Source organism: Hipposideros armiger, unplaced genomic scaffold (assembly GCF_001890085.2).
Source record: "Hipposideros armiger isolate ML-2016 unplaced genomic scaffold, ASM189008v1 scaffold_93, whole genome shotgun sequence".
Taxonomy (NCBI): domain Eukaryota; kingdom Metazoa; phylum Chordata; class Mammalia; order Chiroptera; family Hipposideridae; genus Hipposideros; species Hipposideros armiger.
In genome coordinates this window covers 1,211,348-1,231,553 of record NW_017731443.1, presented here as the reverse complement: position 1 = coordinate 1,231,553, position 20,206 = coordinate 1,211,348, and the positions used below count along the sequence as shown (strand labels likewise).

The 20,206-nt window shown below is 57.8% G+C and overlaps 2 protein-coding genes across 5 annotated transcripts; both read left to right on the top strand.

The window, feature by feature from the left end:
• The first annotated feature begins 1,182 nt into the window (after window positions 1-1,182).
• KLC2 (kinesin light chain 2) lies at window positions 1,183-11,147 on the top strand. 4 transcript variants are annotated; one of them, XR_002124366.1, is made up of 17 exons: window positions 1,183-1,387; window positions 2,058-2,333; window positions 4,618-4,848; window positions 4,991-5,060; window positions 6,165-6,387; window positions 7,015-7,102; window positions 7,226-7,327; window positions 7,415-7,588; window positions 7,702-7,801; window positions 8,363-8,412; window positions 8,514-8,581; window positions 8,999-9,107; window positions 9,196-9,351; window positions 9,435-9,559; window positions 9,755-9,812; window positions 9,923-10,037; window positions 10,180-10,271. XR_002124366.1 is itself a non-coding variant. In XM_019645369.1 (16 exons), exons 2-16 carry the CDS (start codon window positions 2,100-2,102, stop codon window positions 10,261-10,263), a joined length of 1,872 nt encoding a protein of 623 aa, XP_019500914.1. In that variant the 5' UTR covers window positions 1,185-1,387; window positions 2,095-2,099; the 3' UTR covers window positions 10,264-11,147. The 4 variants fall into 4 exon arrangements, 2 of the variants coding, with proteins under 2 accessions (XP_019500914.1, XP_019500913.1); XR_002124367.1 differs by having other exon boundaries at window positions 1,184-1,387; window positions 9,947-10,037; XM_019645369.1 differs by lacking the exon at window positions 9,923-10,037 and having other exon boundaries at window positions 1,185-1,387; window positions 2,095-2,333; window positions 10,180-11,147.
• Window positions 11,148-11,678: 531 nt separating this feature from the next.
• On the top strand, window positions 11,679-19,920 carry RAB1B (RAB1B, member RAS oncogene family). Its single transcript, XM_019645182.1, is given in 7 exon segments — window positions 11,679-11,744; window positions 11,746-11,939; window positions 13,593-13,665; window positions 13,951-14,046; window positions 14,158-14,253; window positions 18,244-18,375; window positions 18,465-19,920. Coding segments are annotated over 7 exon segments (852 nt in total). The 3' UTR covers window positions 18,660-19,920.
• The last annotated feature ends 286 nt before the right edge of the window (window positions 19,921-20,206 follow it).

The window sequence follows — 20,206 nt, the reverse complement described above, 5'->3', positions numbered from 1 at the left end:
CCCTGACACAGGATGTGCTCAAGCTAGGGGCACCGGGCCATCTCCGTACCAGAGATGATGCCAAGGAGAGTGTGCAGGTTTTGTCCTTCGGGGTGGTTATCCTGCTGTCACCCACTAGTGACATCGATGTAGAAGCAGTGGGGGCAATGCCAGGGTAGCCACCAATCCAGGGTTGCAGAGCACCAGACCAAAACCTAGGCTGGCAGGGACCTGGCAAGGCCAATAGGTGCACCCTTCTGCCCTTTTTAAAAAACCAACGTTTACTGTGTGCTGCTGTGTGGCTGGCCAGGGGCTACTGTGGGAGTGGCAAGACAGGCAGGGCTTGGCCTGCATTCTAGGGAGGAGACAGAAAAACAACAGAAAAATGTTAGAAGGGATGAATGCTACAGAGGGAATTAAATGGGTGCATGAGATGGACTGGAGGGCAGCTCTACAGGGGGGGTCGGAATCAAGGAAGGGCTCTCTGAAGAGGTGACATTTCATCTGAGCCCCGAATGACATCATCACCTTGTCTTGCTCATCCCATCAACAGCATGTGTTGTGTTCACCCACAGGTGCACGAGTCTTCGTTTTGGCAGATACCCGGCTATCCTTTGCCACCCTTTTCTCCCTTACAGCCAGAAGCCTCCGTCCCTTCTCCCCAAGAAGTAGCCCTAAGATATGAATCCCCTACAGGGTTATGAACAGCTCCGAAGGAGATGGGTGGGGGCACAGTCTCTAGAGACAAATGAGCCTGAGGTCAGTCAGATCTGCGCGCTGTGGTAACAGCAGTGACCACTTCATGAGGTCTTTGCGAGCATTTATTGAGTTAACTCACGTAAGGCACCAAAGCGCCTGACACATTGCTCAGAAAGTGGCAACTCCCTCAATAAATGTCAATAAATGTCCAGTGTCTCGCTGTTGACTCCGGGCCGGCTCCCTGGGCCTCAGTTTCTCCCGCCTTCCTCTCTGGACGCGGTACTGGGTACGTTCAGGTTCACAGTCTCCTGAGCCTCTGCACACCTCTGCGGCCTCGGGGCGCTTTACAACTGAGGAATCCGAGACCGCAGGAGCTTGGATGAGGCAGCTCGGAAGGGGCTCCACGCCCCACCCCCGGTGGTCACGCCCCTCTATCTCGGGTGGCCCCGCCCCGGCCCTCCCCAACCTCTTGCCTGGAGCAGTCCCCGTTGGCGCGCTCCTTTAAGGCAACCAGCAGGCGGAGAAGAGTGTTTCACCCCCTCCGACGCCGCCGAGGTAGCGGCTTCACCTTTAAGGCGGCGCAGGGACTGTTGGGAAGGCCGGCGGGATGGAGGCGGCGGGACCCGCTCACGGCTGCCGGTCCGAGTGAAACGGGGCGGGAGCCGGAGCCGGAGCGGGAGCGGGAGCCGGGCCCGAGCGGGAGGCACAGGTCTGCGCTGGCCGACTGGGCCAGGAGAGGGGCTCTGGGTCGGCCTAGGGGAGGGGTGGTCGCGGGCGCGGCCTGTGGGAGGGCCAGGCCCACCCGCGGGGAGGGGGCGCGATCCTGAGTGGCCGGAGGCGGGAGTTTGGCCTTTTCAGGGGAGGGTCCACAGGGCGTTGCACCCGCCTATGGGGAGGGTCGTCGTGGGCGGGGCCTGGGGTGACGGAGAACCCGAGATCTCAGATCCTCGGGGAAGGGTCTGTCCAGGGTTGGCCTGCGCCCAAGGAGGGGCCCTGTGGCTCGGCCTGCCTGTTAGGCTGGGAGCTGCCCTAGGGGCGGGGGCGGGGTCTCCCGGAGGGGTCGGGATCTCCGGAATGAGAGTGAGCCCCTACGGTCCCCGTAGAACCGTCCTCCGGCGCCCCGTGCCCTAGCTAAGAGTCCCCCGGAAAGCCCCGAAACTGGGCCGCCTACGCTGTCCTGAGCAGGTGTTCAGGGCCGAATCCGGGTCTGGCCTCACCGCATTGCGTCTCCCGGGCCGAGACAAGCCGGGCGCGCCCCCTGTAGGTCGAGCGCGGGCACGGTGCGGGCTGCCGGCTGGGGGACAGGGCACCCCGGGGACCCAGGCATCCGGGGACCTGAGGTGTTTACCTAATCCGGGCGGACGGCGGTGTGGTCCCAGGCCCGGCACCCGCCTGCCCGCCCCCTCGCCTTCATAGGCGGCATGGCCATGGCCACGATGGTGCTTCCTCGAGAGGAGAAGCTGAGCCAGGATGAGATCGTGCTGGGCACCAAAGCAGTCATCCAAGGGCTGGAAACCCTGCGCGGGGAGCATCGTGCCCTCCTGGCTCCCTTGGTCGCTCATGAAGCCGGCGAGGCCGAGCCTGGTTCCCAGGAACGCTGTGTCGTCCTGCGCCGCTCCCTGGAGGCCATCGAGCTGGGGCTTGGGGAGGCCCAGGTAGGCTGGTCTGGGGTGCCGAGGTGGGAGGTCACTGGAGAGAGGGATGGAGACTTCCAGTGGAACAGAATCTGAGCAGGTAACCATCTGCCTCCTGGAGCCCCATGGTAGGGCCCCAGTAAATACCTGTTGAAGAAACGAATGGGCTTTGGAGACCCCAACCAGGCCTGGCCCCAGGAAAAGCCTGATCATCCTTTAGCCCCCACTCAGAACCTCGCTCCGAGCTTCTCTGCTAGGTAGTGGAGACTGGAATAGGAGCACAAAAAGGACCCCCCCTCCCCAGATTCATTCTTGTATTCATTAACAGGTAAGTTATCAAATGCCTACTATGTGCCAGGCAATATGTTAAGTGCCAAGGATACAGGTCCGACAAGACAGAAAAGATCCCTGCCCTAGTCCAGTAGGAGGACCGTCAGAAACGCACATACATACATTTGTTACACATTGTGATAAGTCCTCCAAAGAAAAGGACAAGATCTTTTAATAGCTTTTAGTGGAAAGTCTTTTCTATTGGTCAGTTAAGAATTTTGAGGAAATGACATTTAAACCAAGACCCAAAGGAAGGAATGTACCAGCCTACAGAAAAGAGAGGAGGGTGATAGGTTGCATATGCAAAGGTCCTGAGGTAGGAAAGATCTTGATGAAAAAATTGAGAACAGACCTATGTGACTGGACCTATGGAAAAGGAGAGAGGGACAGAAGAGGCTTATGGAGAAGGCAGAGGCCAGATCATGCTGTGCCTTATTAATTTGGGTTTTATTCTCAGGAAATTGGGAAACGTTTGGAGAGCTTTAATCAGTCAAGGGACACAATGTGACTTAGGTTTTAAAAGTCCCCTCAAGCTGAGGTATAGAGAATGAATTATAGTGGGTCAAAGATGGAAGCAGGAATCCACTGCTGGAATGCAAATGAAAAAATGGCGGTTTGGACTAAAGGGGTGGCTGTAAGGGTGGAAAGAAGGGGACCCATTCTAGATGTCCTGGAAGTAGTCCTGGAGCACCTGGGGATGGAGTAAGGGAGAGAGAGGAGGGCAGGGTAACTCCCAGGTTTGTGGCTGGAGCAAGTTAAGGGGATGAGAGAGCCCGGATGATCAGTAATTCTGTCTTGGCCCTCTTACATTGGGGCTGCCAGGATGATATGCAGATGGAGGAGTTAGGCTCTGGGGGAAAGAGTCTTGGCCTCCTCAGATCTTGGCTGAGACAGTGGCTGGCTCTGTGAATTCTGGGCAGGTGGTATCATCTTGTCTTTAAAATAGGGATCATGCCATCTGCTGTGTCTGCTTCCAGGCTGTTTAGGGAATTTTTTCAAAAGCTAGTGGTTGTGAAAACACCTGTCACTTAGGCATTTATTAATCAACTGGAAAGCGCAGGGTCCAGAGTGCCTGGCCCTCTGGATGGGCAATGTGTTGGTCATTCACTCCTCAGCCAGTTAGCTGCCAGGTGCAGAAATGAACACTCAGGGGTCCCCCTCCCAGTGTGGCCAGGCAGTGGCACAGTCGGGCAACAGGATGGCATGGAGGGAGTGGAAGGTGCCCTGCTTTTCTGGGGTTGTGGGCATAAGAGAGAAGAGGCTTCACTGCACAAATGACCCTGAATATGAAGGATGGAGAAAGGGTAGAGCCTATGCAAGGCCCCAAGGCAGGAAGAGTCTGGGAGCTCAGGAAAGGATTCCTAGAGGTTGGGAGAGGGCTGGGGGCTGTCGCTAGGTCCCTGGGTCTCCTTACCTGCCCTTGTGGTTTCCCATACGTGGGGTTTGGGATATGCACCCCTCCCCACCCATCCCTGAAGAGCAGGGGCTAATCTGGATCCTTGGCAGAAGTCAGGAGGGGTCTTTCTATGGTCCTTCATACATCTATCAGGAAAGTGCTAGCCCTGGAGTGGGGGGCAGCATTATAGTGGCTGTGGTTGCAGGGGCTTGAATACAACCCCCGGGAGAGACCAAGAGAATGGCTCGCTCGGGGAAAGCTGGACCATCAGTGCAGAGGACTAGCTAAGGCTCTGGAAAGGGGATGGGCTTTCTCAGGGTCCAGCAGAGCCAGCCTGGGAGCCTAGGGCTTCTGACCCCAGGTGGAAGGAATTGGGGACCCCCAAGCCTCCTGGGTTCAGGTCTTGAACTAGGGTTGTGTTTGGGGCCTTGGGGGAAAACTCCCTTGATGAGAGAACTCCAAGGCCCTCAGCCCTGCAGCTCCTCAAAGGCAGGGCTGGATCTAGCCCTTCACTGGGCCCCAGGAGGCCCAGGCCGGGGTGGACAGGGCTCCAACCCACATCCCTGCTGGCTGCTACAGGTAATCCTGGCGCTCTCGAGCCACCTGGGGGCTGTGGAGTCAGAGAAGCAGAAGCTGCGGGCTCAGGTGCGGCGCCTGGTGCAGGAGAACCAGTGGCTGCGAGAGGAGCTGGCAGGAACGCAGCAGAAGCTGCAGCGCAGCGAGCAGGCTGTGGCCCAGCTCGAGGAGGAGAAGCAGCACTTGCTGTTCATGAGCCAGATCCGCAAGCTGGATGAGGACACCTCCCCCAGCGTGAGTCCGACCACATTCACTGCAAGGCCACCAGGCAGGGGGGCCTCGGAGCAGGGAGGGGGTTGCATGGCTCAACCCAGCCGCTGACACCTGGGCTACCTGGCACCTTCTTCCCTGACACTCATCCTGTCTTTCTGCCTAGGAGGAGAAAGGGGAGGTCCCCAAAGACTCTCTGGATGACCTGTTCCCCAACGAGGAGGAGCAGAGCCCAGGTGTGGAGGGGCAGCTGGTTCTGGGGGCAGGGGAGGGAGGACTGAATGAATTCTTAATCCTTGGGACCCACAAGTCAGCAGAAACAGGGACCAAGTGGCTGCCATGTTCTTTCCTGCCTCGTTTCTGATCATCATATCTCAGCATCTTAGAGCTTAAGAGCCATGTCCTCTCTCCTCTCCCTAAGCTCTGTGAGGAGCAGGCATCTCAGTTCAGAGCTCTGGAGCAGCCCAGCCTGGGTTCACGTCCTGCTAGCTACTCTGTGACCACTGGTAAAGTTTCTTTTCCTCTCTCAGCCTCCTCTGATGGTTAAAGGAGAACGCGTACTCAGTGCTGAGCTCTGGGCCAGTGCTCACCTTGTTGATAGTGTCAAGTGCATATCAGAGCCTCCCTCTGCAGCTGAGGAAGCTAAGGCTCAGAGCTCAGGGGGTTTGCTCTAGGACACACAGCTTAAAGTACTGGTGGTGGGACACCACCCACTGTTTTTTTTTTTTTTTTAAGATTTTTATTGGGGAGTTGGGGGGATGGGAACAGCGCTGGGAAATTGGGGGAAGGGGAACAGACAAGTTGCTGTCGTTTTGTTCTTCAGTCTAGTTGTGGAGGACGTTGCTTCACTGGCCCAAGTTGGCACCATCATTGCGCTCTTCCCGGGTGAGGCAGATCAGTCGCTGGCTTCTGGACAGCCGTTCACCCGCGGCTGCTGGCCGCTCACGCTGGCTGCTGGCTACCCACGGTAGCCCATGGCAACCCACTGCCACAGGGGCTGCAGCCCACGCCGTCGCCGGCGACTCATGGCAGCCCAGCTCCAGGTTGAGCTGTTGTTCAGCATCTTTAGCTGTGGAGGGCAGTGTCACTGGCCCTCATCTGTGGGATCCGAACCGGGGCCCTCTGGCGTCCCAAGCCAGTTCTTAACCATCGCGCCACTTGGCCAGCCCCCACCCACTTTTTATGTGGGGTGACTAGACCCACTCTACAGCTGGAAAAACCAAGGGAGAATGGTTCGTGACGTGCCCAGGGCCACATGTCAGGTGGGTCAAAGGCATGGCAGGCATGTGTCAGCCCAGGGGGCAGCTGGTGTATCTGAGCTCCTGCCCTTGAACTTGCAGCCCCCAGCCCTGGAGGAGGAGATGTGGCTGCCCAGCATGGGGGCTATGAAATCCCGGCACGGCTCCGCACCCTGCACAACCTAGTGATCCAATACGCCTCGCAGGGCCGCTATGAGGTGGCCGTGCCACTCTGCAAGCAGGCGCTGGAGGACCTGGAGAAAACATCAGGCCACGACCACCCTGACGTGGCCACCATGCTGAACATCCTGGCGCTGGTCTATCGGTGAGGCTCCTTTGGCCATAGGCTCCAGCCCTGGGTCATCAACCCTCAGTGCTTGCTTTGGGCCAGAACTCGGGCTCCTCTGGGCAGTCGGACAACAAAGAGAGGAGCTGGTGTCCAGAGGGGGCTGAGCCTGCATGGGCCTGGGCTACACACTTGAATATGCCTCAGTCTAGTGGAGGAGAAAGGTTTAGACATAACCAGGGAGGGGTCAGCACATGAGGACTCTTGGGCACTGGGTGGTTGGCACATCTGTAGGCACCATGGCTTGAGTAGGGTCTTTGGTGAAAGATGAGTTTGCCCAGGACATGAGAGGATTGGGAAAGTTTGCTCTGGCAGAAAGAGCAGCATAAACAAAGACACTGGGAAACAGAGAACGGTACACTGGGCATGAGGTGGTGAGGGTGGGTCAGAAGGGGTCTGCCTCATACCCCCGCACCGCATACCCTGGGGTGTGAGTGAGCTACCCAAAGTCCCCCGAGCTCCTGGAGGGCAGGGGCTGACCAGCTCTCCCCACGCTCCGGGTCATAATCATGCCTACTCAGCAAATGCAGCAGGAGTGACCGCGGGATCTCAGACCACTGGGGCAGGCCAGAGGCCAGCCCTCACCGTGCTTCTGCCTGCCCCCAGGGACCAGAACAAATACAAGGAGGCTGCCCACCTGCTCAATGACGCCCTGGCCATCCGCGAGAAGACACTGGGCAAGGACCACCCGGCTGTGAGTGAGGGTGGAGGGGGGGAAGGCTGCCACTGCCCTGTGCAGCTCCCAGGTCCCAGGACCTCTGTCCAGCAGGGCCCTGAGTCACAGAGGCTCCGTTCTTTCACACACAACCCCCTCCAGGTGGCCGCAACATTAAACAACCTAGCGGTTCTATACGGCAAGCGGGGCAAGTACAAGGAAGCCGAGCCACTGTGCAAGCGGGCACTGGAGATCCGGGAGAAGGTGAGAGCCGGCGGGCCAGGCGGGCTGGGCAGGTAGGGGGCCTGGGCCGACCCTGAACCCAGCCACTAGTTCCCACTCCCATCTCAGGTCCTGGGCAAGTTTCATCCAGATGTGGCCAAGCAGCTGAGCAACCTGGCCCTGCTGTGCCAGAACCAGGGCAAAGCTGAGGAGGTGGAATACTACTACAGGCGGGCACTGGAGATCTATGCCACACGCCTGGGGCCTGATGACCCCAACGTGGCCAAGACCAAGAACAACCTGGTACCCTGGGCCAAAAGGGCTGGAGGGAGGGAGAGGAGGCAGCTGGGGGAGGAAGGAAAGGACAGGGCTCAGCTCCCTGCATCCTACTTATCCTCTGGCCCCTGCCCTTCCAGGCCTCCTGCTACCTGAAGCAGGGCAAGTACCAGGATGCAGAGACCCTGTACAAGGAAATCCTCACCCGCGCTCATGAGAAGGAGTTTGGCTCTGTCAATGGTGAGTCCATGGCTGCCGTGTGCCCCCAGCTCACCCAGCACAGGCTAGATCAGCCATCAGCATCCACAGCAGCTGGGCAGGCCCTCATGCATGGGGTCTGGCTGGTCTTCAGCCATTCATGTATACACCTGAGTATGCACACAAACCTGGGCCCTGCCCATGCCATATACACCCTTTGCATACCCCATGCCTTTCTCTACTGCTGCTCACCATGAGGGCCCAGCCCAGATATCTCCCCCTTTGGCCCCGATGGTCAGTCATTTCCTGCTCTGGAATCCCTCAGCCTGGCCCATCATTCGTGCCCAGCTCATGTCTCAGGCTTTGGGCCTAAGGTGTCTAAAGGTCTGTTCCCCCAACCCCCTCAAGCACAGAGCTGGGCCACAGTCATCTCTGTTCCAGAGGAGGGTCAGTAATGTTTTGGGCCTGTTTCTTGTTCATTCATTCAACAAAGCTCAACCCTCGTCCTTCCTGGGTACCCCCCTCTCCAGACCCCAGTTCTATGTCGAGCCCAACCAGGAGAGACCTATATGGAAGGCTGGTGACAGCCCTTTCTCTCCCCAGGGGACAACAAGCCCATCTGGATGCATGCAGAGGAACGGGAAGAGAGTAAGGTAGCTCTGTGGGGCAGGGTGTACGGAGGAAGGTGAAGCTGGGGGTGTGTAGAGGGGAGGGCCTTTGCTTCCCACCTCCCCTGACCATTCTTTCCTCCCAGGATAAGCGCCGGGATAGCACCCCTTATGGGGAATATGGCAGCTGGTACAAGGCCTGTAAAGTAGACAGGTGAGGACAGCGGGGCAGTTAGCGGGGAAATACATCCTGGATGGGGCTGAGGCCAGGGTGCACATTTCATATTGCTCACCCTCAGGACCACGCTTCTTCTCTATTCACTTGTCTTTCAAGGCCTCGGTCATAGGCCACCTGTCCCAAAATGGCTTTCTGCATCAGGACCGCCTGGTTATCTCACTCTTGGGTGTCCCAGCTTTTAGTGGCAACTCTTGGGAATCATCCCACTTAGGGCTCTGGGGTGATTCCAAGACAAGGGAGTGCGGTGGGGCCTAGCACGGGGCTTGACACAGGAGGAGCAAGATTCTCCATGGCCAGATGGGTCATTAGAGCCCCGTGTGGGCTGGATGCCAGGATAGGCCCTGGTTCCTGGGGATCACCGAGTTTGAGACTGTCCCGCTGTCCTGTCCACAGCCCCACTGTCAACACCACCCTGCGCAGCTTGGGGGCCCTGTACCGGCGCCAGGGTAAGCTAGAAGCTGCGCACACACTGGAAGACTGTGCCAGCCGCAGCCGCAAGCAGGTGGGCAACAGACATGAGGGGAGCGGGCAGGGACCCGCGTGGCACTGTGTGTTCCAATCAGAGCCTTATGTGCCCTCTACTTCCTCAGGGCCTGGACCCTGCAAGCCAGACCAAGGTGGTGGAACTGCTGAAAGATGGCAGTGGGCGGGGAGACCGCCGTGGCAACCGAGATGTGGCTGGGGGCGCTGGGGCTCGGTCTGAGTCTGACCTCGAGGAGGCAGGGCCTGCAGCTGAGTGGAGTGGGGTGAGTCTAGGGGTGGGGGTGGGCCAGAAGGCTGTGTAGCCAGCATGGCACAGAGACAAACCTGTCTCTCTCCCCACCCCCAGGACGGCAGTGGCTCCTTGCGGCGCAGTGGCTCCTTTGGGAAGCTCCGAGATGCCCTGAGGCGCAGCAGTGAGATGCTGGTGAAGAAGCTGCAGGGTGGTGGCCCCCAGGAACCCCCTAACCCCAGGTCAGCCTCTGAACCAATAAGCCCCCCACCCAGGGGGAGCCTCTCAAGAACTCACCCTACAACCCACCAGCCCCAGATGAGCTCCTGACCCAGGGTGAACTCCCTCATCTCCCATCAGCCTCCTTCCCCAGCCCCATCCTAACCATCCTTTCCCAGCTCTACCATGGACAAATCCTGGCCTTCCTTTTCCCTCAGGATGAAGCGGGCCAGTTCCCTCAACTTCCTCAACAAGAGTGTGGAAGAGCCCGTCCAGGTATGGGTGGGTGGGTGTCAGGGCACTGGACAGCTGAGGCCCAGAGCCCAAGGCCTGCATGTCTCGTGCATCTATCTGGCCAGCTTCTCAAAGCATGTCTCTTCATCCAGCAACATTTCCTGTCTCTGTCCCAGGCCTGGCTTTGGGCTGGACACTGGAAAGACAAATGAGGGAAACCCAAATGGGTGGACATGCAAGTGGCCAGTGCCAGCAGTCATTGTGGAGGTGTGTGGAAGTGTTAAGAGTACAAGGGTGGGCTTGGGCCAGGCTCAGGGACTCTGGCTGGTCAGTCCCCTTCCCCTTCCGACCAGGGAAGCACAGACTGGCAGCAGCATGAGGCTGAGCCAACTGCTCCCTCTACCCACAGCCTGGAGGCACAGGCCTCTCTGACAGCCGCACCCTCAGCTCCAGCTCCATGGACCTCTCCCGACGAAGCTCCCTGGTGGGCTAATACTGATGGGGCAGTTGGTCGCCAGAGCCTCCACCCGGCACTGCCCCCACCCCCAGCCCTGCGCATGGGCCTGCTGCTTGTCCCGCCTGTCTCTCCCAGGGACCCCTGTCTTTTCTGTTCAATCTCAGGGTAACCTCCTCCCTTGTCATCTCAGCCTGAGCCCTGGAGGCTGGGCCTGCCCCGCTCCAGCTCTACCCCTTATTTATTCCTTCCAGCAGGGCCTCCCCTTTCCTAGGTTGAGGGCCAGCACGAGGGGCTGCCCGGGGTCTTCCAGGTAGAGACTCAGTGGCCCGCCCTCCCCAGACCCCGGAGCCAAGAACACTAAGCACCTGCCGTCCCTTCAGCACCCTTGTCCTTCAGGCCGTTGCTTCTGTATATAGAGAAATAAGTTATTGGCCGCGCCCCTCCCTTCAGTCCACGGTACTGCCTGGGCCTCCCCTCCCAGCCCTTCTCTAGTGGTACCGCCCAGGCCTTAATCACCCCTATTCCGCGCGGTGGTATCTCCCAGGCTCCACAACACATCTTGTGGGGGGCCGCCCCAAAGGGTTCCCTGGGCCTTCTCGCGCTCCTCCCGGCCTCCGAGGGGCGCGCCCAGACCCGCCACCGTCCGGGGAGCCCTCCCCTTGCCCGTCCCCTTACCGCCGGGCCCTGCTCTGCATCCCGGCCTTATGCACTGCCCTTCTCCGTCCGACCCCGCCCAGGCACGGTCTGATCCCGCCCTGGGCACTGCCCGTGGTGCCATCCAGCCACGCCTTCCACGCCTGCAGCTTCTCGCGAGGGGCAGTGATGCCCCACCCCCGTGATAGGGGCTGCCCCAGTTGGGGGGTAAGGTGGTCGCTCTATTTTCAAATGTTGCTGTAGAAATAAAGACGGTTTGAATCTGAGCTGGGCTTGTTTTGGGGCTGATGCCGAGGGTTCCCAGCGTCTGTAGTTTGGGGTGGGGTAGGGAAAGGTTGCGAGTGAGTGGGGCGTGTGTTGGTCGTCTACGTCCTGCCCCTCGCAACGGGGGCCCACATACTCCTAACCCGGAATTGTTTGGGGGCCCCACAGGTTCAGGGTCTAACAAACTTCATCTCAGGTTCTACAGACCTCACAGGCTTTGAGCACTGCCCCTCATCAAGCTGTTTGACCTTGAGCGAGTTATCGACTCGATTTTTTTCATATATAAAATGTGGACAACGACACCTTATGAGGCTGTGGCTGTGAGTTAGCGCCAGCACCCTGGATAAATGAACTTTTACTAATGCTCACAACTCTAGGTGTTGGGAGGATAGGGATAACTACCTCTGTCAGATGTGAAATGTGTCAACCCCAGCCCTAAATTGACCTCCCAATTTGGGGACGCCGTCAGGTTCCAGAGCGCAGTCCTCAAGCCCAGGTACGTCTAGGAAGCGAACTACAAGCCCCAGAAAGCAATGCGCGGCGATGACGGGAGTGAGTTCTTTGAGGTGTGGGCTCTTCGGTTTGCGCATGCGCAGCGCGGGTGTGTTTGACAATGTAAGAAGACTACAAGTTCCGAGAAGCTACTCAGCGAGGTCTCAGTCGAGCACGTTTGCGCCTGCGCGTCGCGGGCGGGGCCTCTGGGGCGGAGCGGCCACCATCTTGGAACGGGAGGCGGAGCAGAGCCGACTGGGAGCGACCGAGCGGGCCTCCGCCGCCGCCATGAACCCCGAATAGTGAGTGAGCCCCGCCCGCGCCGTCCGGCGCAGCCTCGATCCCGAGTACGGGGCTATACGTTTACCGGGGTTGTCCAGCCTGGGTCAGGACTGCGCGGCGCCCCCACATCCGGGTCCCTCTTCCGCTGACCCCCCCCCACATCCGGGTCCTGCTCCTCCCCCGGGGGGCCCCAGAACCCCAGCTCCACACCCCGAGTTCTTGAATCCTGGGCCCAGAGACTACGACCCCGAGGGGGACCACTTGGTGCTTGAGGCGCCGAGCATACTAGGCCTTATTGGTCAGGTGACCCCGCAGCCCCCGTCTCTCCACGCCTCAGTTTCCCCACCTGCTGATTGAGAGTGGCAGTCTAGGTGCTGACAACAGTCTCAGCGTTATGAAGCCCTGCACCAGATAGTTCCTGATCTTAGTCCAGACTTGGGCATTTTAGGTCGGGCCTTAAATCCTTCAGTTCTTCCCCGTTCTCCCGGGATCCGGTTCCTGGAGGTAGCCCAGGGGCTGGTTAGACACGGAAGGCCCCCAGGCGCCGCTCTGGGTAGCTCTCCCGCAGGTCCTCCCCTGCGGGTCCTCCCCTGGCCCGCCGCTTTCCCCCTTGCCTGGATCAAGCTGCCCGCCGCGGGTCCCTTCCCGTCCTCTGTTCACCTTTGCTCAGGCCCCCAGCGCCACCGTCACACCCCTTCCCTTTGCTATCACACTGCTGATGAAGTTTAGATGAGTGTGGCATTTGCTTCCCCCCTTCCAGTTGGATTCTCTGTTCCTCTCCTCACTTCTTGGTCACTCCCCCTGTGGGTAGGTGGCCCACATCTCTGCCCCAGCCTTCTTATTGATGGTTTTTCCCAAGTGTCAGTTATCATCTTCTTCCTCTTCCTCTTCCTCTTCCTCTTTCTACAGATCCAGGCTTCAGATTTCCTTGGGGAAGGATGAAGCTCTGAGCTGGATTCTAAGGGGGAACAGAGGAGGGAACTGACAGGTTCTCACAGAGACTTTGGAGTCTGAACTTAGTTTCCAGTCTTAAAATTAGTAGCTATGTAAACTTAGGGCATGTCACTTCCTATCTCTGACCTCTGGTTTCCTTATTTGTTGGGAATAACAGCACCCACTTCATTGGACTGTTGCGAGGCTTAAATGAGATGATGCATTGAAGTATTTAGTACAGGGCCAGGCACAAGTCAGAAGTCAGTACATTTTAACTGATAGCCACTTGTTAACCACCTCTTCTCAGAGGCTTCCTACCACACTGTTTACATGGATAATCATTTAACAAGTTTTAGGCTGGGCCCTGGCCAAGGCAGGTACACCTCAGGGCAGTGTCATAGGAGGGCTTCCCTATATAGCCCCTATTGGGCCCGAGACCATGGAGTCTTGTCAGGAATGGGTAAGATACCCAGCACTGTCACATAGCTAATTGTGACCCTCCGCAAGTCATGTCCCGTTCTATGCCTTAGTTTCCTTCTCTGTAAAGTGGGAATTCATACTTAGGCCTTTGCGGGGTGGTCAGCTTGCCCCTCACAAGACTTGTGGGAAGATCTCGTGATTGCGTTAGTACTCTAAACCAAGGCACCCCTCAGTGTGAAAGAGTGCTATAGCTGTGACTCCAAGATGATGATGGGGGGGCTCCCTGCCTTCCTTCACACTTTCCCATCCTTTCTCTCCAGTGACTACCTGTTTAAGCTGCTTTTGATTGGTGACTCGGGCGTGGGCAAGTCATGCCTGCTCCTGCGGTTTGCTGTGAGTAAGAAGCCTCCCATACCATCTATCTGGGGTCCTGGCTGGTGGCCGGAGGGAGGGCAACCCAGAGCACAATAGCTGAAAGAACTGGGGGACCAAGGATGAAGTTGCAGGACCTGCCAGCAACGTAGTTGACTGAACAAGGGCACATGGCTGGCAAGTTAGGTGCTGAGAACTGGGGCTCAGCAGTTAGGAGCTCCGCTAGGGCAGGAAACGAGGGAGATTTGCCAGCTGGGCCTGAAGCCTGTTCACTCAGGCCATTTCACTGGCCCCCTGGTCTTCTAGGATGACACGTACACAGAGAGCTACATCAGCACCATTGGGGTGGACTTCAAGATCCGAACCATTGAGCTGGATGGCAAAACCATCAAACTTCAGATCGTGAGTGTCGTTCTTCCCAGCATCCCTGGGGCAAAGGCAGTTGCCTTGAGAGGGGAGGGGCTCTGGGCATGGAGCCCAGGGCTGACCTGCCCTTCTCTGCTCCTGTCATAGTGGGACACAGCTGGTCAGGAGCGGTTCCGGACCATCACTTCCAGCTACTACCGGGGGGCTCATGGCATAATTGTGGTGTACGACGTCACTGACCAGGTACTCCTGGGCTCCCCTTCCCCAGCTTTGCCTCAGCCTCAGGTCTTTGGCTGTTGCTTCTTTTTGCTTTTCTCGTCCTTTCTTCTGAATACAGCCTGGAAAGGAGACTGGACTTGAACTTGTTTCACCAGGAGGGAAACAGCACAGAAACGGGTCCTCCTGGCCCTGCTTCAGGGTCATGGCAGAGCCAGGCTTCGCCCCTCCCCACCAAACATGCCACCTTTTTTTAGACCTTCCAGGCACCTGTGTTTTGGGGATGTTTATCAGTTGATTGGTTGCTGTGCTGGGCCCACGGCCTCCTGTGTGAAGACACTGTGGAGAAGCAGTTGGACAAGAAGCGATGGCGCCCTGCACTCTGGGCCCGGTGTGAGCAGGAGCCTGGGAGCCCTTTGCCTGCTGTGGCAGCATCAGTCACGAGTCATTGGCAGCAGTGGTGATTTTAACAACCAGAAACGGTCCCTCCAATACTGTGTAGTTTCCAGAATCGGCCGCAGCCTTTTTTTTAATTTATTTATTTTTTATTGGGGAACTGGGGGAGGGGAACAGTGTTGGGGAATTGGGGGGCGGGGAACAGTGTTGAGGAATTGAGAAGGGGGAACAGCCAAGTTGTCCTTCAATCTTTTTTTTTAAAGATTTTTTATTGGGGAATTGGGGGGTTGGGAACAGTTCTGGGGAATTGGGGAAGAGGAACAGACAAGTTGCTGTCGTTTTGTTCTTCAGTCTAGTTGTGGAGGATGTTGCTTCACTGAGCCAAGTTAGCACCATCATTGCGCTCTTCCCAGGTGAGGCAGATCAGTTGCTGGCTTCTGGACGGCCGCTCACTGCGGCTGCTGGCCGCTCACGCTGGCTGCTGGCTACACACGGTAGCCCATGGCAACCCACTGCCACAGGGGCTGCAGCCTACGCCGTCACCGGCGACTCACGGCAGCCCAGCTCCAGGTTGAGCTGTTGTTCAGCATCTTAGCTGTGGAGGGCAGTGTCACTGGCCCTCATGTGGGATCCGAACCGGGGCCCTCTGGTGTCCCAAGCTAGTTTTTAACCATCGTGCCACTCGGCCGGCCCTGTCCTTCAATCTTAATTGTGGAGGGCTCAGCTCAAGGTGCTGTGTTCAGTTAGTTGCACATGGGCATAGCCACCGTCCCATGCGGGAGTCGAACCAGCAGCCTCATTATTAAGAGCGCATGTTCTATCCACTGAGCCATCCGGGTGGCAGCTCAGCTCAAGGTGCCGAGTTCAGTCCCAGCCGCCGGCGGGCATAGCCCACCATCGAACAGGCAACCTTGTTAGGAGCACGTGCTCTCACCAGATGAGCTATCCTGCCACCTGTTGGCAGCTCAGTGGCAGCTCAGCTCAGGCATAGCATCACTGGCCCACGTGGGAATCGAACCAGGAACCTGTTGCTCAGAGCTCGCACTTTTGAGCAAGCTCTTAACCAGCTGAGACACTTGGCCGGCCACGCTGCAGCTTTTTGAAGTTCATAACACTCTAAAGAGGTCTGCATGTTCCCATTTCACAGGTGAGGAGGTGGGTCAGAGAGATGAGGAGACTTGCTCAGAGCCCTGCAGGTGGTTAAGAGACAGAAAGAAAGCCGAGGTCTGCTTATTCAACCTGCTTTGTTCTTTTACCAGACCTTGTTGCTTAATGGGGGTCAGGCTCTGAGGACATGGAGGTGTTTACATAAGCTCCGGCTAGGAGGAGTCCCTGTCCTAAGGGGCAGCTGGGCTCTTTGGCTCACCAAGGACTCATGATGCCTCCTGGACAAGAAGCTGGGTGAACTGTGCTCCACTGAAAGGTCACCAAGGACCTCTAACTGCCAAATCCTGTGACCTCATTTCAGTTTTCGCCCTGATTGACCTCTTGTGGCTTTAACTCCGTCTTTCCTCTCCTTGAAAAGTTCACTATCTCCAGCTCTCCCAGCTCCTGCTGCATTAGATTCTCTTTTCAGTAGCTTTTTACAGGTTTGTCCTGTACTGACTCCCATATCCCCATATTTTGTGCTTCCCAACCCTACCCCAAACCGCCTCCTGACTCTCCCTCATGGTTCTGGCCGCTTTGTGCTTTGGCTTCTGTCTCATGTTCTGTGATTCTTTACGTCTAAACGGCTGTCACTGATGGCTCTTTTCCTCAGTGCCCTACATGATACTTTATGTCTGCATTAATTCTGATTTTCATGATACAGCCCAGTGAACTGGGTCCCCGTTTTCCTGGAGAGGAAACGTGCTAGGAGAGGTGTTAAGTAACTTGCCCATGGCCTCGCAGCCAGGAAAGGCAAAGCGTGTTTGAGCCCAGTTTCCTGCTTCCGAGCTCACCTTTTTGTGCTCTCAGACCATCTGCAGAACATACCATGTCCAGCATTGGCCTCACCATCTCTTGCCCAAACTAGCTCGCTTATCAGTGTCGGCCTGACCAGAAAACTCTTCCCTCACCCATCCAGTCAGTCCCAGGCCCGCTCTGTTCTCCCCCATCATCTCACTCAAATCTGTCCCTTCATAATAATAGCCGTGATGAGGATAATAGCAGCTCCTTCTAATTAAGCACTTGTTATGAGACAGGCCTACATTCATTATCTGCTCACAACAGCCCCACCGGGAGGTACTGTTTTGTAGCAGTGAGGAAACTGAACCTCAGGTCACGTGACATATCTAGGGTCCCACAGTAAGTGGCAGAGCCGGGGCTTCACGCAGGCGTGGTCTGGCTGAATCCTGTGCTCTTCCTGCCTCACTACCTGGCTCGGGGCACGTCTTTTTTTCCACTGGGTTAGTCCAGCCACTTCCCACTTGGTCTCCATCTTTTTGCCACTGTGATCTGGCCCCCACTCCTGCCAAGACTCTTCCCAGCACACAGGAGTGTCCCTGCTGCCCCTTCCTGAGAAAAGCTCCTGCTCCTGGCTGGCTGCACCTCAATCAGGCTGCGCTCCTCCATGCTCTGGCCCACCTCCCCACCCTGTCCTTTCCTGTCAGGGCCTGTGTCCCAACCATATTCAGCTTCTCCCACTCCCACTCTCCAGCGGCCTCATGCCCCTCTGTTCTGTGACCTGTCATCTCCCTTGCTCCCAGGCCTAGGTCAGCTGAGCCTCCCTAGTCAGAGGCGGGCTGGCGCTCCGCAGCTCCTGCCTCTGCTCTGTCGCTGCAGTGCTGTTCACTCTGTCTTGCCATTGTGTATGTCCTAGTCTCACCCTCCCTGTCCCAAGTGCTTTAGGGCAGGGCCCAGGTATGATTGCCTTCTTTGTCCCTAGTGCCCAGCACAGAGCCCAGCCTGGGACATGGCAGGAGGTGGAAGTTGGAACCCTGGTGATATCACCAGGCCTCTGGCTCCTAAGAAGGGAAAGTGGCTGTAGCTCCAACATGTTCCTAAAAGTTCTGTGCTTTGTCCACATGCCAGGGGCGAGGGGTTGGAGGTGGAGAATGGCAAGCTGCCGAGACAGCCAGGCTGAGTGAGGAGGCTGTTGGTGCCAGAAGTTGGACGGATGTTAGGCCTGTTCCCATGATGCCTGTCTCCCTCATAGGCCAGGGTCTCCCCTGCAGGACCCTTCACCTGCCACTGGGCTCCAAGACTTCAAACCTTAAAGGGACTCTAAGGCTCCTGTGAGAACTTTGTGATTCTTGGCTAACCTGTTATTCTTTGTTCTTGTCCCCCCACTGGCTTGTCTGTCTTCTGATGCCATTTGCTACCTACATGTGGTTAATTGAGCCTTTCTGTCTCAGGGAGAGGCGACCCTCTGCAGGTAGCGGAGCTGGCTGGCACTTCGGCCCAGGCTGTCCAGTTGTTGGGCCTGTTGGCAGGCAGCTGGGGCTGGGCTGGGGTGGGCTTTTGGGGTCTCCGACAGAAGAAGGCAGGGAGGAGAGCTAAGCCTGGAGGAGGGTGCTTTCTCTGGGTCCCTGAACCCAGGGATATGCCCTGCCCCTTCCCTCCAAAGCCCGGATTCTCCAGGGTTAGGGTAGGGGTGGGAGTTGGTGGAAGCAAAGTAACTTTTGTCCCTGGCCCCTCTAGGAATCCTATGCCAACGTGAAGCAGTGGCTACAGGAGATCGACCGCTATGCCAGCGAGAATGTCAATAAGCTCCTGGTGGGCAACAAGAGCGACCTCACCACCAAGAAAGTGGTGGATAACACCACTGCCAAGGTGAGCAGGGCCTGGGCCAGGCCTCCCAGGGTGGGCTGGGGTCTGCTGCCCCTCACCCCTCCTCCCCTCATCGTCTTTCCTCTTGTCAGGAGTTTGCAGACTCTCTGGGCATCCCCTTCCTGGAGACAAGTGCCAAGAACGCTACCAATGTTGAGCAGGCGTTCATGACCATGGCTGCTGAGATCAAAAAGCGGATGGGCCCTGGGGCTGCCTCGGGGGGTGAGCGGCCCAACCTCAAGATTGACAGCACCCCTGTGAAGCCGGCTGGTGGCGGCTGTTGCTAGGAGGGGCCCTGCACATGGGGAGGGACAGGACGGGGCACCTTCTCCAGATGATGCCCCTGGAGGGGGCAGGAGGTGCCTCCTTCTCCTGGGGCATTTGAGTCTGTGGCTTTGGGGTGTCCTGAGCTCCCCATCTCCCTCAGGCCCATCTGCCTGCCGCCCTGACCCCCGGCTCTGTCAGGGCCCCCAAGAGAGGACACCCAGGACCTGTGGCTGGAGTGGGGGTGGGGGCTTGCTCTGCTGCTGCCTCTAGGTGACTTTAAAAGATACCCCACCACATACCTTTCTTTGGGATGAGGGCTCCTCTGTCTGCCTCCCTCCTCTGCTCCCCATGTATGCTGCAGTGGGTTTCTCTCCTTATCCTTCTTCCCTTTCTCACTGATGCACCCTTCCCCAAGAGATGAGAGCTTTCCATGGGCTCTGCTGCCCCTGGCTGAAATCAGCACCCAGGGCCAGGAATGGGTCCAGGGGATCCAGGACCCTGGGCCAGACCTCAGGACGGGCATGGGGGCCACAGGGGCCCAACAGCCCACCCTTTCCCCTCCTACCTCCCCTGCCACCCCTCCCACACTCATAGCTCCAGCCGTCCAGCTGCAGGGGGGTAGGTCTGAGCACATCTAGGGCAGGTGGGCGGGCAGCCATGCTGGGCCTGTGTCTTGAGCCCAGAGGGAGCCTGCTCTTGCCGCCCCCTGCCCTGCCAGAGCCAAGCCCATGTGCTGCCTGCCCACCGTGCCCCTTTGTCCCCAAGGCAGGCGGAGGCGGAAGGCCCACCGTGCCAGAGGCTGGGCACCAGCCTTAACCCTCACTCTGCCATCACCACCTCCCTTTCCCCAAGGCAGCACATCTGACTTTTTCTCCCCCTCCCTTGAAGCCTATGAGGGCAGATCCTTTTCCCATTGCTACTTCTCCTCTCGGGAATATGGGTGCAACCCAGAGCTGGGGGCCACTCCGCTCACCCCCGACCACCCAGGATCCTAGCCTCCGGCCCTCCGGCACAGCTTCTTCCTGCAAAAAACCAAACCTTTGGTCTCTACCTGAGAAGCCATGCCCCTTGTGCTGTCTCTCGCCTGTCCCACCTGTGCCCTGCCCTCCAGCTTGTATTTAAGTCCCTGGGCTGCCCCTTGGGGTGCCCCCCACTCCCAGGTTCCCCTCTGGTGTCATGTCAGGCATTTTGCAAGGAAAAGCCACTTGGGGAAAGACGGAAAGGACAAAAAAAAATAAATTTCCACTGGCCCTCGGGTGAGCCGAGGGTTTTTGCAAGGAAGTTGTGGTGGTTGAGTGTGGTCTGTGGTGGGAGCCGCTTTGGGGTGGGGAGGATGGAACTGGAGCCTTGGGCTTGACGGGTTGCACAGGGGTCTTGGCGTGGGCTGTGTCCTAGGGTTGCTGTCGAAAGCCCTTGACCCACTTCCTGAAGCCAGGAGAGCTGCCTGCTTGTGCTACTGTCGTCTGTCCCCACGGGGCCCAGTACGGTTCCTGCAGGGAAAGAGGCAGGCGGCCATCAACGAGTACCTGGTGAGCTGCCGCCAACACCCACACAAGCACAGGATGTG